The following is a 16,052-nucleotide window of genomic DNA, read 5'->3' as shown; positions in this document are numbered from 1 at the left end:
AATTTAGGATGGTCAAAATCAAAACACATAAAAAAGGATTTGAATCTCATTGATGAATTTTAGTAAAATTGTTAAGTTGTTAAAAAATCTATGCATTAGAAAAGGAAAAATATAATTTGTTTCCATACCTATGCATGCGAGCATAATTAGTTGATTTCTCAATATATCAGACTATATATATATATATTGATTTACTGGTCGGTATATATACTTCCCAATTAATTCACATGTAAATATATTATATATGTATATTACATATAACTGTAAAGATGAAAAGAAAATATAATTATAATATGTAAAGAAATAAAATATATACACNAATCTAATTTTCGTTTTTATTTTTTTGGTAAGTCATGATCTTGTAAAGCATATCCTCTCCATTTTTTTTTTTGAATTTATGACAGGTAAACCTCATTTCTAGTCTTTTATTTTTGTCTCGTTTTGTCTAATAGTAGTTTTTACTACAACTGATACGTGATAAATGATAACATACAAATAGTTAAAAATGTAATAAATCATCTTCTCATTCAAATGGACAATGACAAAAATCTCTATCTTACTATCGAGTAATTTAACTCTACCTACAACAAAAAAAAAAAAAAATTTAGGATGGTCAAAATCAAAACACATAAAAAAGGATTTGAATCTCATTGATGAATTTTAGTAAAATTGTTAAGTTGTTAAAAAATCTATGCATTAGAAAAGGAAAAATATAATTTGTTTCCATACCTATGCATGCGAGCATAATTAGTTGATTTCTCAATATATCAGACTATATATATATATATTGATTTACTGGTCGGTATATATACTTCCCAATTAATTCACATGTAAATATATTATATATGTATATTACATATAACTGTAAAGATGAAAAGAAAATATAATTATAATATGTAAAGAAATAAAATATATACACGAAAAAGTGTGTTTTCCAATTTTTTCACATGTGTGTTCACATATTTTTACGTATATTTTCTTTTTTAAAAAGATACACTCGATATTGTATGATTTGTATACCCCGTTTGTTCACCTTAGTATAAATTGTACTATAAAAGACGAAGTTAAACCAACTTTAATCCCTAACTTAAAACCGACGAAAATTGCTTCAACTATTTTATTGCGAAGGTACATATATATGTTCGTCACCCTCTCGATCCCAACTGTGTGATTCTTTTTTTTTTTAATTGTTCTTTATTCTTGGTTCTATAACGTCTTTAATTTCCTCTACATACCAACTACAGGTTGCACCCATGTCGCCTCTATGTTTGATTTTAAGGGAGTGTTTTATGGAACCTCTAAGTGGGCCCAAATTTATATATATAATTATATTCCTCTCACTGACGATCAACATTGCCTTAGAATATGCAAGGGAGTTGGGAGTTCCATGTTTCCCTAATAACATGAAGTTTTATTTAAGGCACCACAGTAAACTTGAAAGATTCAAACTATCTGCAGCAAAAAGACCACTACTCTTCATGCAGCTGTTCTTTTTTTTCTTAGTAGCAGATTCCATGTTCCGTGTTAAAGAGCAAACCAAAACTGTTGTCTTGTTGATGGCTTGTGTGGTCAGGATTTGTTGGGCCATTCTCACAATTGCGTACGTATTCGTTTTCGCCGTGAAAGTCGAATTTGTGGTGGAACCCACGAACGAGTCGAAGAAATTGGATTGAGACGGAGAAGAGTACCCCCAAACTATAAATACAAGACTTTGACTTCGTTCTTCTAGTATTAGTAGTGTTTGGTATTCTTCTTTTTAGTGTGTTTAGATGTTTGGTTTCGTTTTGGGTTGAGAGATACTATTTTATTTTTCTCCATTGTTTTTCTAAACTATATTTATAAGGGAATATGAATAATAATGATTTATGAGCACAGCAACCAATATTTTTGCGTGTTGGATAAAGATATGGCCAAGCGATCGCCATTGTTATTCTACTTATTTACGAAGTACAATGTAATGTCTCTAGAATGTCTCATTTACGAATTAAAACCCCATGTTTCTTATACGAATTACGTTGTGTGTGTCAAAAAACTTCTATTTACATATACGTTTCAAATAAGTAGAATTGTCTATCAATACAACATATTTACACTTAAGTTTCAAAATGTTATGTATAGTTTAAAAATACATATAAACATGGCTTTACGACACCAAAACCCACGGATCCATAACATGACACAGGATGTTAATTACGGTTTGTTTTTAAGGTATTTATATAAATGTCTCTAGAGTTGTCTGTCAAAAAACTTCTATTTACATACACGTTTTAAATGAGTAGAATTAAAATAACAAAAAAAACGTTTTGTTAAATATTTAAATTTAACACTTAAGTTTGACAATATATATTTTTATTAATAAAAACGTTTTTGTAAAATAAAATTCTTTTAGTTGAAATAACAAAAAAAAAAAATTCAAAACATGATTTTTGAAAAAAATCATCCTGAGGCGAGTCATGGTTGTTCTGAAACTCGACACCATAAACGAGAGAGAGTAGCTACCAGTAGTCATGGTTGTTCTATGAATCATCCTGAGGCGAGTCATAGTACAAAAGAAAACGCATCAAAGTCACAGATAACATCTTATTTACGTACCATCAAGATCAAACTAAAAGACGAGTATAACGAACCTACTAATACCTCTCTTGGGATCGATGGAGATCATTCAATCAATGGAACGATGATATGCTTTCAGCTATGATTAATCTTACTCCTATGCATAATGTAATGTTGTTGCAGCGATCATCATCAGAATTCACAGTCTTAAAGACATTCTCTGGAGAAGTACTACTTACAATGTCATCTTCAGACATGTGCATGTCAATTTGACATATGGTTTCGATTTCCCGAGGATAATCATCATCAGATGAAGAAGCTGCCACGACCATATATGTACCTTATAGCTGCTCTGAGTCAACGGTTCACATCAGTTGCCTTAAGGGATTCCATATCATACTCCTGAAAGTGATTCAATTAGATCAGCAGATTCTTCTCCCCCTAGTGCCCATCCCACCAAGTAATTAACTAGAAATACCATATGTATATATAACTTTTGTCTCTCCTCTCTGTTTGTGCATCCCTCCCTAACTAAAGTAACTAACACACAACTTCTTCTATATATATATATATGCGTTTGAACAATCTCTTTGCCTTTATCCACTGCTTCTTTGAGACCCTTGTCTGGATTCGTTAGCACAATCTCTTTGGTTCTAGTACTGAGAAGAGTAAAGAGCGATTCAAAGGGTGAGAACTGAGAAGATAAGAGGGATCACGTACAAGAGTCCGTTATCCTTGTCAGACATTACTACGCCTTTTGAGATAATATTCAATCACAACATACAGACACAGTAGTAGTAATAAGCTCCCATGGCTTTCAAACAAAACACAAAAAGGAAATTTATTGATCGCAACGGTCACATAAACACAGTTTTTAAGGAACTTTTAAGAGATGTTTCTGTTATTTCCTTTTTATTCTTTTTTTTATATGTATATTAGTCGTCACAACGGTAACAAAATGTATTTACCTTTTCACCGTTTACAACCGTCATCTTCTTTTTACGTCACAAGAGGTGAGAGATAAATATGATTTGAGGTTGAATGTCATTGTCTGGTCTGCTTTTTATTTACTAACGGGCACGAAAGAGCTAACTTCCAAGAATAAAAGCCCATTATAGGCTATAATTGCTCGGTCCATTATCTTTCTTCTTCTTTTTCACAATCGTCGGTCGGTCCATTTATCAGTCGTAATTTGTACGTTTTTTTAATGCCAAACAATATAAATTAAATAATAACCCTCCCATTTATGAGCTATGGCTAGAATTGATCCACATTACTTTAATATTCACCTTTTCATTTTTGACAGTAGTAACAAAGTTAATAGGTAGAGAAAATCTCATCTAAAAGAGAAATTGAATCCTTGTTTGTTCTTTTTCCTTTTCGTGTCATCTGCTAAATAATATCATCGTAATGTCATGCTTTTTACTAGTATAGCTTCCTTAAGAAACAAATTCCAAAACTTCTCAATTCTAGAAACGCCATCAACATGTCAAAGATACTGGTAGGCTTTGACTGATTTGATAAAAATATTCGTTGCGTCTAAAATTTTGGTGGTATTCTTTATGTGCATCAAAAATATTTGATGACAACATAGACAAATAATCTACTAATCAACATGTATGCATACCGATCACAAAATCAGACCCATAAAACGATCACAAAAAACAGACAACAAAACAGTTTCGTACCACCTAAATAATCAAAACTGAGATTGATGATTAGTCGGGAATATATAAAAAATGTAAGCAGAGTTACTAATAAAACACCTTCTGGGAAATAAATAAAAGAAGAAGGTATTATCAGCGAAACTTGCAACTTTGGTTTAGGCCTCACATGAATCAGATAAGTACTTTATCCAACTTAGCTGGGATTAAGAAAGGCCCTTTCTCAAAACAAAACAAAAAATCTCATTTTTTTTTCTCTATTTCAAAAAACAATTGAAAAACCATGAAATCAAACTACCTATGAGCGTTTGATAATTCTCTAAGCATATACGACTGAAGACAAAGAAGAAGAACCCTAAAGACTAAGATCTAAACTGAAGAATGACAAAATATATCAAATGAGAGAAATTTGATCGCTTTGAATAAAAATAACATATCTCCGATCTATACTAGTCGGTCTGTGGCCGCTGCTAGGGCTTGAGCTTTAAAGCTGAGGCATCGACAAATATATACTAGCTTCTTTCTTTTTCATAAATTAGGGTTTCCAGTTTTCGAATGTTTTGGGCTTTTAGGTTCAATTAGCCCTTTTTTGCTGGATTACTTTCGAATTGCAAGACCAAGTCTAATCTTTTTCTTTTTTTGCATATTTGACTTCTTATTCTTAAATCAAATTAAAGGGTTTAGGTTCAGATGTCACAAAAATGTCAATGATCATCTGTCTAAATCGTTATATTTAAATGTTGATTTAGTAGAACGGCGGATACGTTTTGATATGCTTAGAACAAAACAAAGTTGGCAAACAGTTGAACGAGTATGCATGCTTCTTTTAGATCCTCCAGTTCTCGTGGGCCTTCGAGCCCAGTAAAACGTCTTTTTCAGTTCTCCGATCCTTTGGTCGGCGTGTGTGTGTTGTGCATGGTTGTAAGATGTAAATGGCCAACATGTTTTTTGATCGTGCATTACACTATGAGAAATCCCAAACATGATTATCACTAATTTAGTCACATTCGAAGATAACATTTATTTATTATTAATTCAAATTGTTATTACTCCTAACATTTTCTTATAAATCCTCATTTGATGAAGTCGTTTAACTCATCCCAATTCATATACAAAGAACACACAAAAAAGGAGCTAGCTTAAGGCAAAAGACAATCTAAACGCTCCGCAATGGCGATCACACGCGCATCCTTTTCCATTTGCCTCATCCTCTCCTTGGTTACCATTGCCACCGCTGATTACTACTCTCCCTCATCTCCTCCGGTTTACAAATCACCGGAACACAAACCCACACTTCCACCTCCAGTTTACACTCCACCGGTTTACAAGCCTACACTTTCACCTCCGGTTTACACTAAGCCAACTATTCCACCTCCGGTCTACACTCCACCGGTTTACAAGCCTACTCCCTCACCTCCAGTTTACACCAAACCAACTATCCCACCTCCGGTCTACACTCCACCGGTTTACAAGCCTACTCTCTCCCCACCGGTTTACACTAAGCCAACTATCCCGGTTTACACTAAGCCAACTATCCCACCTCCAGTTTACACTCCACCGGTTTACAAGCCTACTCTATCCCCACCGGTTTACACTAAGCCAACTATCCCACCTCCGGTTTACACTCCACCGGTTTACAAGCCTACTCTCTCACCACCGGTTTACACTACGCCAACTATCCCACCTCCGGTTTACACTCCACCGGTTTACAAGCCTACTCCTTCAGCTCCGGTCTACAAAAAGTCTCCAATCTATTCTTCTCCACCCCCTCCATATGTGCCTAAACCAACCTACACTGCACCCACCAAACCATACGTCCCAGAGATTCTTAAGGCTGTTGATGGCATCATCCTATGCAAAAACGGCTACAAAACCTACCCTATTCTAGGTATAAAAATACATACTTAAGCGTCCCAGATTATATATTTACTATTAACAGCAACATTTCTAATCATATAACTTTCAATTTATTATATTCATGTAGGAGCAAAGGTAAAAATTGTGTGCTCCGACCCAGCATCATACGGGAAAGACAAGAACGAGGTTGTGATCTACAGCAATCCCACTGACTCTAAGGGTTACTTCCACGTGTCGTTGACCGACATCAAGGATCTAGCTTACTGCCGTGTCAAGCTTTACACATCTCCCATCGAGTCTTGCAATAACCCGACAAATGTCAACAAGGGTCTCACAGGAGTTCCCTTGTCGTTGTACGGATACCGTTTCTACTCCGACAAAAACTTGAAGCTCTTCAGCGTCGGACCTTTCTACTACACCGGTCCTAAGGCTGCTCCCGCCACTCCCAAATATTGATGGTGATGATCACATTATTATGATGATCTGGCATGCATGATGCATTATTTGAGGTCACTTAAATCAATATTTTTTGTTTTTTGAGTTTTTTTTTCCCTTCATTTGTTTGTTTGTTCCGAACCTTCCGATTTCATTTGATTCGCAGCATTCCCATATGCAATCTATCATTTTGGTTATGCTTTTATTTTATATAAATTATACAATAAATTCTAAGAGGAACTTTATTGTCTGATTATGCGACTGCATAAGAATAATATTAGTATTCTTCCGGGATGATTAAAGTTATTTGGTAAAAAACACTTTATAATTTTGTGGCCATTACGTGAACACGTGTCAACTGAAAACATAAACAACGATTTGTCTAGTTAACGAGATTATTGCCCTAGTCATTAACCATGGATGGATTGCACGATATGATTATTTAACTGAATATACAGGGAGTATGAATTACAAGAGCGCCATGAATCAGCAGCATTATTTGATTATTTTAATCGTGCGGCCAAGTCTCGCACTTAATAAAAAATAATAATAAAAAAAGTCTCGCACTTGTATACTACGTACGTGACAGAATTAAAATTCGTATATTACGCGCCTTGTCAAATACTTTGTCAAATACTAGTATACATCATGCAGCAGGATCTTGCAGTCTAGTGTCAACACGTTGATTTGTGTCATAATCCATGCGTTATGTACCGAACTCAATCGGCATTTTTGGACTTCACACCTGAAATTGGGTAATCGTTCGACTTATATGTCTATTAAATGTAACGGATGTCGTCCCTTTTTCCCCCTTTTAACAAGAGTGTGGGTTGAATTGAGAGTCAAATATATATCATCTATCAAACATTTTTGGTCGACATATATGTTATATCACTACATGCATGTATAAGGAATAAGTAATAGGTAATTTGACCCCACAAATCAATATGAAAATCGGAGACATGTGCACGAAGAAATAGCTTTTTTGAAACTAAAAGCTGCCTCGTCGTTTATTAAGAGGAAAAAGAAACTAAGAAATGAATCAGATTCCACTTTCNCTCCTGAAAGTGATTCAATTAGATCAGCAGATTCTTCTCCCCCTAGTGCCCATCCCACCAAGTAATTAACTAGAAATACCATATGTATATATAACTTTTGTCTCTCCTCTCTGTTTGTGCATCCCTCCCTAACTAAAGTAACTAACACACAACTTCTTCTATATATATATATATGCGTTTGAACAATCTCTTTGCCTTTATCCACTGCTTCTTTGAGACCCTTGTCTGGATTCGTTAGCACAATCTCTTTGGTTCTAGTACTGAGAAGAGTAAAGAGCGATTCAAAGGGTGAGAACTGAGAAGATAAGAGGGATCACGTACAAGAGTCCGTTATCCTTGTCAGACATTACTACGCCTTTTGAGATAATATTCAATCACAACATACAGACACAGTAGTAGTAATAAGCTCCCATGGCTTTCAAACAAAACACAAAAAGGAAATTTATTGATCGCAACGGTCACATAAACACAGTTTTTAAGGAACTTTTAAGAGATGTTTCTGTTATTTCCTTTTTATTCTTTTTTTTATATGTATATTAGTCGTCACAACGGTAACAAAATGTATTTACCTTTTCACCGTTTACAACCGTCATCTTCTTTTTACGTCACAAGAGGTGAGAGATAAATATGATTTGAGGTTGAATGTCATTGTCTGGTCTGCTTTTTATTTACTAACGGGCACGAAAGAGCTAACTTCCAAGAATAAAAGCCCATTATAGGCTATAATTGCTCGGTCCATTATCTTTCTTCTTCTTTTTCACAATCGTCGGTCGGTCCATTTATCAGTCGTAATTTGTACGTTTTTTTAATGCCAAACAATATAAATTAAATAATAACCCTCCCATTTATGAGCTATGGCTAGAATTGATCCACATTACTTTAATATTCACCTTTTCATTTTTGACAGTAGTAACAAAGTTAATAGGTAGAGAAAATCTCATCTAAAAGAGAAATTGAATCCTTGTTTGTTCTTTTTCCTTTTCGTGTCATCTGCTAAATAATATCATCGTAATGTCATGCTTTTTACTAGTATAGCTTCCTTAAGAAACAAATTCCAAAACTTCTCAATTCTAGAAACGCCATCAACATGTCAAAGATACTGGTAGGCTTTGACTGATTTGATAAAAATATTCGTTGCGTCTAAAATTTTGGTGGTATTCTTTATGTGCATCAAAAATATTTGATGACAACATAGACAAATAATCTACTAATCAACATGTATGCATACCGATCACAAAATCAGACCCATAAAACGATCACAAAAAACAGACAACAAAACAGTTTCGTACCACCTAAATAATCAAAACTGAGATTGATGATTAGTCGGGAATATATAAAAAATGTAAGCAGAGTTACTAATAAAACACCTTCTGGGAAATAAATAAAAGAAGAAGGTATTATCAGCGAAACTTGCAACTTTGGTTTAGGCCTCACATGAATCAGATAAGTACTTTATCCAACTTAGCTGGGATTAAGAAAGGCCCTTTCTCAAAACAAAACAAAAAATCTCATTTTTTTTTCTCTATTTCAAAAAACAATTGAAAAACCATGAAATCAAACTACCTATGAGCGTTTGATAATTCTCTAAGCATATACGACTGAAGACAAAGAAGAAGAACCCTAAAGACTAAGATCTAAACTGAAGAATGACAAAATATATCAAATGAGAGAAATTTGATCGCTTTGAATAAAAATAACATATCTCCGATCTATACTAGTCGGTCTGTGGCCGCTGCTAGGGCTTGAGCTTTAAAGCTGAGGCATCGACAAATATATACTAGCTTCTTTCTTTTTCATAAATTAGGGTTTCCAGTTTTCGAATGTTTTGGGCTTTTAGGTTCAATTAGCCCTTTTTTGCTGGATTACTTTCGAATTGCAAGACCAAGTCTAATCTTTTTCTTTTTTTGCATATTTGACTTCTTATTCTTAAATCAAATTAAAGGGTTTAGGTTCAGATGTCACAAAAATGTCAATGATCATCTGTCTAAATCGTTATATTTAAATGTTGATTTAGTAGAACGGCGGATACGTTTTGATATGCTTAGAACAAAACAAAGTTGGCAAACAGTTGAACGAGTATGCATGCTTCTTTTAGATCCTCCAGTTCTCGTGGGCCTTCGAGCCCAGTAAAACGTCTTTTTCAGTTCTCCGATCCTTTGGTCGGCGTGTGTGTGTTGTGCATGGTTGTAAGATGTAAATGGCCAACATGTTTTTTGATCGTGCATTACACTATGAGAAATCCCAAACATGATTATCACTAATTTAGTCACATTCGAAGATAACATTTATTTATTATTAATTCAAATTGTTATTACTCCTAACATTTTCTTATAAATCCTCATTTGATGAAGTCGTTTAACTCATCCCAATTCATATACAAAGAACACACAAAAAAGGAGCTAGCTTAAGGCAAAAGACAATCTAAACGCTCCGCAATGGCGATCACACGCGCATCCTTTTCCATTTGCCTCATCCTCTCCTTGGTTACCATTGCCACCGCTGATTACTACTCTCCCTCATCTCCTCCGGTTTACAAATCACCGGAACACAAACCCACACTTCCACCTCCAGTTTACACTCCACCGGTTTACAAGCCTACACTTTCACCTCCGGTTTACACTAAGCCAACTATTCCACCTCCGGTCTACACTCCACCGGTTTACAAGCCTACTCCCTCACCTCCAGTTTACACCAAACCAACTATCCCACCTCCGGTCTACACTCCACCGGTTTACAAGCCTACTCTCTCCCCACCGGTTTACACTAAGCCAACTATCCCGGTTTACACTAAGCCAACTATCCCACCTCCAGTTTACACTCCACCGGTTTACAAGCCTACTCTATCCCCACCGGTTTACACTAAGCCAACTATCCCACCTCCGGTTTACACTCCACCGGTTTACAAGCCTACTCTCTCACCACCGGTTTACACTAAGCCAACTATCCCACCTCCGGTTTACACTCCACCGGTTTACAAGCCTACTCCTTCAGCTCCGGTCTACAAAAAGTCTCCAATCTATTCTTCTCCACCCCCTCCATATGTGCCTAAACCAACCTACACTGCACCCACCAAACCATACGTCCCAGAGATTCTTAAGGCTGTTGATGGCATCATCCTATGCAAAAACGGCTACAAAACCTACCCTATTCTAGGTATAAAAATACATACTTAAGCGTCCCAGATTATATATTTACTATTAACAGCAACATTTCTAATCATATAACTTTCAATTTATTATATTCATGTAGGAGCAAAGGTAAAAATTGTGTGCTCCGACCCAGCATCATACGGGAAAGACAAGAACGAGGTTGTGATCTACAGCAATCCCACTGACTCTAAGGGTTACTTCCACGTGTCGTTGACCGACATCAAGGATCTAGCTTACTGCCGTGTCAAGCTTTACACATCTCCCATCGAGTCTTGCAATAACCCGACAAATGTCAACAAGGGTCTCACAGGAGTTCCCTTGTCGTTGTACGGATACCGTTTCTACTCCGACAAAAACTTGAAGCTCTTCAGCGTCGGACCTTTCTACTACACCGGTCCTAAGGCTGCTCCCGCCACTCCCAAATATTGATGGTGATGATCACATTATTATGATGATCTGGCATGCATGATGCATTATTTGAGGTCACTTAAATCAATATTTTTTGTTTTTTGAGTTTTTTTTTCCCTTCATTTGTTTGTTTGTTCCGAACCTTCCGATTTCATTTGATTCGCAGCATTCCCATATGCAATCTATCATTTTGGTTATGCTTTTATTTTATATAAATTATACAATAAATTCTAAGAGGAACTTTATTGTCTGATTATGCGACTGCATAAGAATAATATTAGTATTCTTCCGGGATGATTAAAGTTATTTGGTAAAAAACACTTTATAATTTTGTGGCCATTACGTGAACACGTGTCAACTGAAAACATAAACAACGATTTGTCTAGTTAACGAGATTATTGCCCTAGTCATTAACCATGGATGGATTGCACGATATGATTATTTAACTGAATATACAGGGAGTATGAATTACAAGAGCGCCATGAATCAGCAGCATTATTTGATTATTTTAATCGTGCGGCCAAGTCTCGCACTTAATAAAAAATAATAATAAAAAAAGTCTCGCACTTGTATACTACGTACGTGACAGAATTAAAATTCGTATATTACGCGCCTTGTCAAATACTTTGTCAAATACTAGTATACATCATGCAGCAGGATCTTGCAGTCTAGTGTCAACACGTTGATTTGTGTCATAATCCATGCGTTATGTACCGAACTCAATCGGCATTTTTGGACTTCACACCTGAAATTGGGTAATCGTTCGACTTATATGTCTATTAAATGTAACGGATGTCGTCCCTTTTTCCCCCTTTTAACAAGAGTGTGGGTTGAATTGAGAGTCAAATATATATCATCTATCAAACATTTTTGGTCGACATATATGTTATATCACTACATGCATGTATAAGGAATAAGTAATAGGTAATTTGACCCCACAAATCAATATGAAAATCGGAGACATGTGCACGAAGAAATAGCTTTTTTGAAACTAAAAGCTGCCTCGTCGTTTATTAAGAGGAAAAAGAAACTAAGAAATGAATCAGATTCCACTTTCTTTCTTAACCCATGCACACCGCACGCGAATCGGTCGGATGGTCCACCCCCTCTTCGAGTCTTTGAGTCCACGTCAGTTTTGTGTACGTGTCACTACAAGAGTCAAAACTCCATCCTACCAAATAGGCTAATACCACAAATTGCATATATACAAATATCAATTAAGTTCCAAAAGTTGCTTTAGTTGTAACTTGTAATTAACCACTATTCTTGTTACAAGTAAAATTATTATCGAATGATTTGCATTGTGTATTCATTTCCTCATAACACAACTGTACACGGCCGACATTGTCCGATTGAAACAAACATTTTTACTAAAAAAAACAATAGATGGATTACTAATCTTTAGTACAAATCTGTACAACAACATTAGAGGCCAACATAAGGTTAAAATAATAATTAATGAATCACTTGTAATTACAGAAACAAGATGATATCTCGATCACATGACTTCCTTGAACCGTTGAGATTACTCTTCACTTATTTTAGTTACATGTCTCCAAATCAACCATTTTAAGAGAAGGAGGAAAAAAAAAACAAAGAGAATAGTTTTGGTCTGGGAGGGTAATTCGCTTAGCGANCTCAAAACAAAACAAAAAATCTCATTTTTTTTTCTCTATTTCAAAAAACAATTGAAAAACCATGAAATCAAACTACCTATGAGCGTTTGATAATTCTCTAAGCATATACGACTGAAGACAAAGAAGAAGAACCCTAAAGACTAAGATCTAAACTGAAGAATGACAAAATATATCAAATGAGAGAAATTTGATCGCTTTGAATAAAAATAACATATCTCCGATCTATACTAGTCGGTCTGTGGCCGCTGCTAGGGCTTGAGCTTTAAAGCTGAGGCATCGACAAATATATACTAGCTTCTTTCTTTTTCATAAATTAGGGTTTCCAGTTTTCGAATGTTTTGGGCTTTTAGGTTCAATTAGCCCTTTTTTGCTGGATTACTTTCGAATTGCAAGACCAAGTCTAATCTTTTTCTTTTTTTGCATATTTGACTTCTTATTCTTAAATCAAATTAAAGGGTTTAGGTTCAGATGTCACAAAAATGTCAATGATCATCTGTCTAAATCGTTATATTTAAATGTTGATTTAGTAGAACGGCGGATACGTTTTGATATGCTTAGAACAAAACAAAGTTGGCAAACAGTTGAACGAGTATGCATGCTTCTTTTAGATCCTCCAGTTCTCGTGGGCCTTCGAGCCCAGTAAAACGTCTTTTTCAGTTCTCCGATCCTTTGGTCGGCGTGTGTGTGTTGTGCATGGTTGTAAGATGTAAATGGCCAACATGTTTTTTGATCGTGCATTACACTATGAGAAATCCCAAACATGATTATCACTAATTTAGTCACATTCGAAGATAACATTTATTTATTATTAATTCAAATTGTTATTACTCCTAACATTTTCTTATAAATCCTCATTTGATGAAGTCGTTTAACTCATCCCAATTCATATACAAAGAACACACAAAAAAGGAGCTAGCTTAAGGCAAAAGACAATCTAAACGCTCCGCAATGGCGATCACACGCGCATCCTTTTCCATTTGCCTCATCCTCTCCTTGGTTACCATTGCCACCGCTGATTACTACTCTCCCTCATCTCCTCCGGTTTACAAATCACCGGAACACAAACCCACACTTCCACCTCCAGTTTACACTCCACCGGTTTACAAGCCTACACTTTCACCTCCGGTTTACACTAAGCCAACTATTCCACCTCCGGTCTACACTCCACCGGTTTACAAGCCTACTCCCTCACCTCCAGTTTACACCAAACCAACTATCCCACCTCCGGTCTACACTCCACCGGTTTACAAGCCTACTCTCTCCCCACCGGTTTACACTAAGCCAACTATCCCGGTTTACACTAAGCCAACTATCCCACCTCCAGTTTACACTCCACCGGTTTACAAGCCTACTCTATCCCCACCGGTTTACACTAAGCCAACTATCCCACCTCCGGTTTACACTCCACCGGTTTACAAGCCTACTCTCTCACCACCGGTTTACACTAAGCCAACTATCCCACCTCCGGTTTACACTCCACCGGTTTACAAGCCTACTCCTTCAGCTCCGGTCTACAAAAAGTCTCCAATCTATTCTTCTCCACCCCCTCCATATGTGCCTAAACCAACCTACACTGCACCCACCAAACCATACGTCCCAGAGATTCTTAAGGCTGTTGATGGCATCATCCTATGCAAAAACGGCTACAAAACCTACCCTATTCTAGGTATAAAAATACATACTTAAGCGTCCCAGATTATATATTTACTATTAACAGCAACATTTCTAATCATATAACTTTCAATTTATTATATTCATGTAGGAGCAAAGGTAAAAATTGTGTGCTCCGACCCAGCATCATACGGGAAAGACAAGAACGAGGTTGTGATCTACAGCAATCCCACTGACTCTAAGGGTTACTTCCACGTGTCGTTGACCGACATCAAGGATCTAGCTTACTGCCGTGTCAAGCTTTACACATCTCCCATCGAGTCTTGCAATAACCCGACAAATGTCAACAAGGGTCTCACAGGAGTTCCCTTGTCGTTGTACGGATACCGTTTCTACTCCGACAAAAACTTGAAGCTCTTCAGCGTCGGACCTTTCTACTACACCGGTCCTAAGGCTGCTCCCGCCACTCCCAAATATTGATGGTGATGATCACATTATTATGATGATCTGGCATGCATGATGCATTATTTGAGGTCACTTAAATCAATATTTTTTGTTTTTTGAGTTTTTTTTTCCCTTCATTTGTTTGTTTGTTCCGAACCTTCCGATTTCATTTGATTCGCAGCATTCCCATATGCAATCTATCATTTTGGTTATGCTTTTATTTTATATAAATTATACAATAAATTCTAAGAGGAACTTTATTGTCTGATTATGCGACTGCATAAGAATAATATTAGTATTCTTCCGGGATGATTAAAGTTATTTGGTAAAAAACACTTTATAATTTTGTGGCCATTACGTGAACACGTGTCAACTGAAAACATAAACAACGATTTGTCTAGTTAACGAGATTATTGCCCTAGTCATTAACCATGGATGGATTGCACGATATGATTATTTAACTGAATATACAGGGAGTATGAATTACAAGAGCGCCATGAATCAGCAGCATTATTTGATTATTTTAATCGTGCGGCCAAGTCTCGCACTTAATAAAAAATAATAATAAAAAAAGTCTCGCACTTGTATACTACGTACGTGACAGAATTAAAATTCGTATATTACGCGCCTTGTCAAATACTTTGTCAAATACTAGTATACATCATGCAGCAGGATCTTGCAGTCTAGTGTCAACACGTTGATTTGTGTCATAATCCATGCGTTATGTACCGAACTCAATCGGCATTTTTGGACTTCACACCTGAAATTGGGTAATCGTTCGACTTATATGTCTATTAAATGTAACGGATGTCGTCCCTTTTTCCCCCTTTTAACAAGAGTGTGGGTTGAATTGAGAGTCAAATATATATCATCTATCAAACATTTTTGGTCGACATATATGTTATATCACTACATGCATGTATAAGGAATAAGTAATAGGTAATTTGACCCCACAAATCAATATGAAAATCGGAGACATGTGCACGAAGAAATAGCTTTTTTGAAACTAAAAGCTGCCTCGTCGTTTATTAAGAGGAAAAAGAAACTAAGAAATGAATCAGATTCCACTTTCTTTCTTAACCCATGCACACCGCACGCGAATCGGTCGGATGGTCCACCCCCTCTTCGAGTCTTTGAGTCCACGTCAGTTTTGTGTACGTGTCACTACAAGAGTCAAAACTCCATCCTACCAAATAGGCTAATACCACAAATTGCATATATACAAATATCAATTAA

General features: G+C 36.0%; 4 protein-coding genes across 4 annotated transcripts in view; 3 read left to right on the top strand and 1 right to left on the bottom strand.

Moving 5' to 3' along the window:
• LOC109125369 overlaps positions 1 to 3,299 on the bottom strand; it is a 7,608-nt gene extending 4,309 nt beyond the window's left edge. Inside the window, exons 1-2 of the mRNA XM_019226950.1 lie at positions 3,274 to 3,299; positions 3,148 to 3,212 (exon numbers count right to left, since the gene is read on the bottom strand). Of these exons, the coding sequence (XP_019082495.1) occupies positions 3,148 to 3,212; positions 3,274 to 3,299 (91 nt within the window). The remainder of the gene's footprint in view (positions 1 to 3,147; positions 3,213 to 3,273) is intronic.
• LOC104699619 (proline-rich protein 3-like) lies at positions 5,304 to 6,762 on the top strand. The gene is made up of 2 exons (XM_010414956.2): positions 5,304 to 6,105; positions 6,202 to 6,762. The coding sequence occupies exons 1-2, from the start codon at positions 5,388 to 5,390 to the stop codon at positions 6,528 to 6,530; spliced, it is 1,047 nt and encodes a 348-aa protein (XP_010413258.1). The 5' UTR covers positions 5,304 to 5,387; the 3' UTR covers positions 6,531 to 6,762.
• LOC104699618 (proline-rich protein 3) lies at positions 9,919 to 11,377 on the top strand. The gene is made up of 2 exons (XM_010414954.2): positions 9,919 to 10,720; positions 10,817 to 11,377. Exons 1-2 carry the CDS (start codon positions 10,003 to 10,005, stop codon positions 11,143 to 11,145), a joined length of 1,047 nt encoding a protein of 348 aa, XP_010413256.1. The 5' UTR covers positions 9,919 to 10,002; the 3' UTR covers positions 11,146 to 11,377.
• On the top strand, positions 13,626 to 15,084 carry LOC104699617 (proline-rich protein 3). Its single transcript, XM_010414953.2, has 2 exons — positions 13,626 to 14,427; positions 14,524 to 15,084. Exons 1-2 carry the CDS (start codon positions 13,710 to 13,712, stop codon positions 14,850 to 14,852), a joined length of 1,047 nt encoding a protein of 348 aa, XP_010413255.1. The 5' UTR covers positions 13,626 to 13,709; the 3' UTR covers positions 14,853 to 15,084.

Source organism: Camelina sativa, chromosome 7, assembly GCF_000633955.1.
Source record: "Camelina sativa cultivar DH55 chromosome 7, Cs, whole genome shotgun sequence".
In the NCBI taxonomy this organism is placed as follows: domain Eukaryota; kingdom Viridiplantae; phylum Streptophyta; class Magnoliopsida; order Brassicales; family Brassicaceae; genus Camelina; species Camelina sativa.
The sequence above is the reverse complement of the archived record's forward strand: the minus strand, read 5'-3'. Positions and strand labels throughout refer to the sequence as shown.

What these genes read in the sequence shown, in the direction of transcription:
- LOC104699618 (XM_010414954.2), top strand. Translation starts at nt 10,003, where the DNA reads ATGGCGATCACACGCGCATCCTTTTCCATTTGCCTCATCCTCTCCTTG. An exon ending in CAAAACCTACCCTATTCTAG is followed by an intron (nt 10,721 to 10,816) that starts GTATAAAAATAC and finishes ATATTCATGTAG; the next exon opens with GAGCAAAGGTAAAAATTGTG.
- LOC104699617 (XM_010414953.2), top strand. Translation starts at nt 13,710, where the DNA reads ATGGCGATCACACGCGCATCCTTTTCCATTTGCCTCATCCTCTCCTTG. An exon ending in CAAAACCTACCCTATTCTAG is followed by an intron (nt 14,428 to 14,523) that starts GTATAAAAATAC and finishes ATATTCATGTAG; the next exon opens with GAGCAAAGGTAAAAATTGTG.
- LOC104699619 (XM_010414956.2), top strand. Translation starts at nt 5,388, where the DNA reads ATGGCGATCACACGCGCATCCTTTTCCATTTGCCTCATCCTCTCCTTG. An exon ending in CAAAACCTACCCTATTCTAG is followed by an intron (nt 6,106 to 6,201) that starts GTATAAAAATAC and finishes ATATTCATGTAG; the next exon opens with GAGCAAAGGTAAAAATTGTG.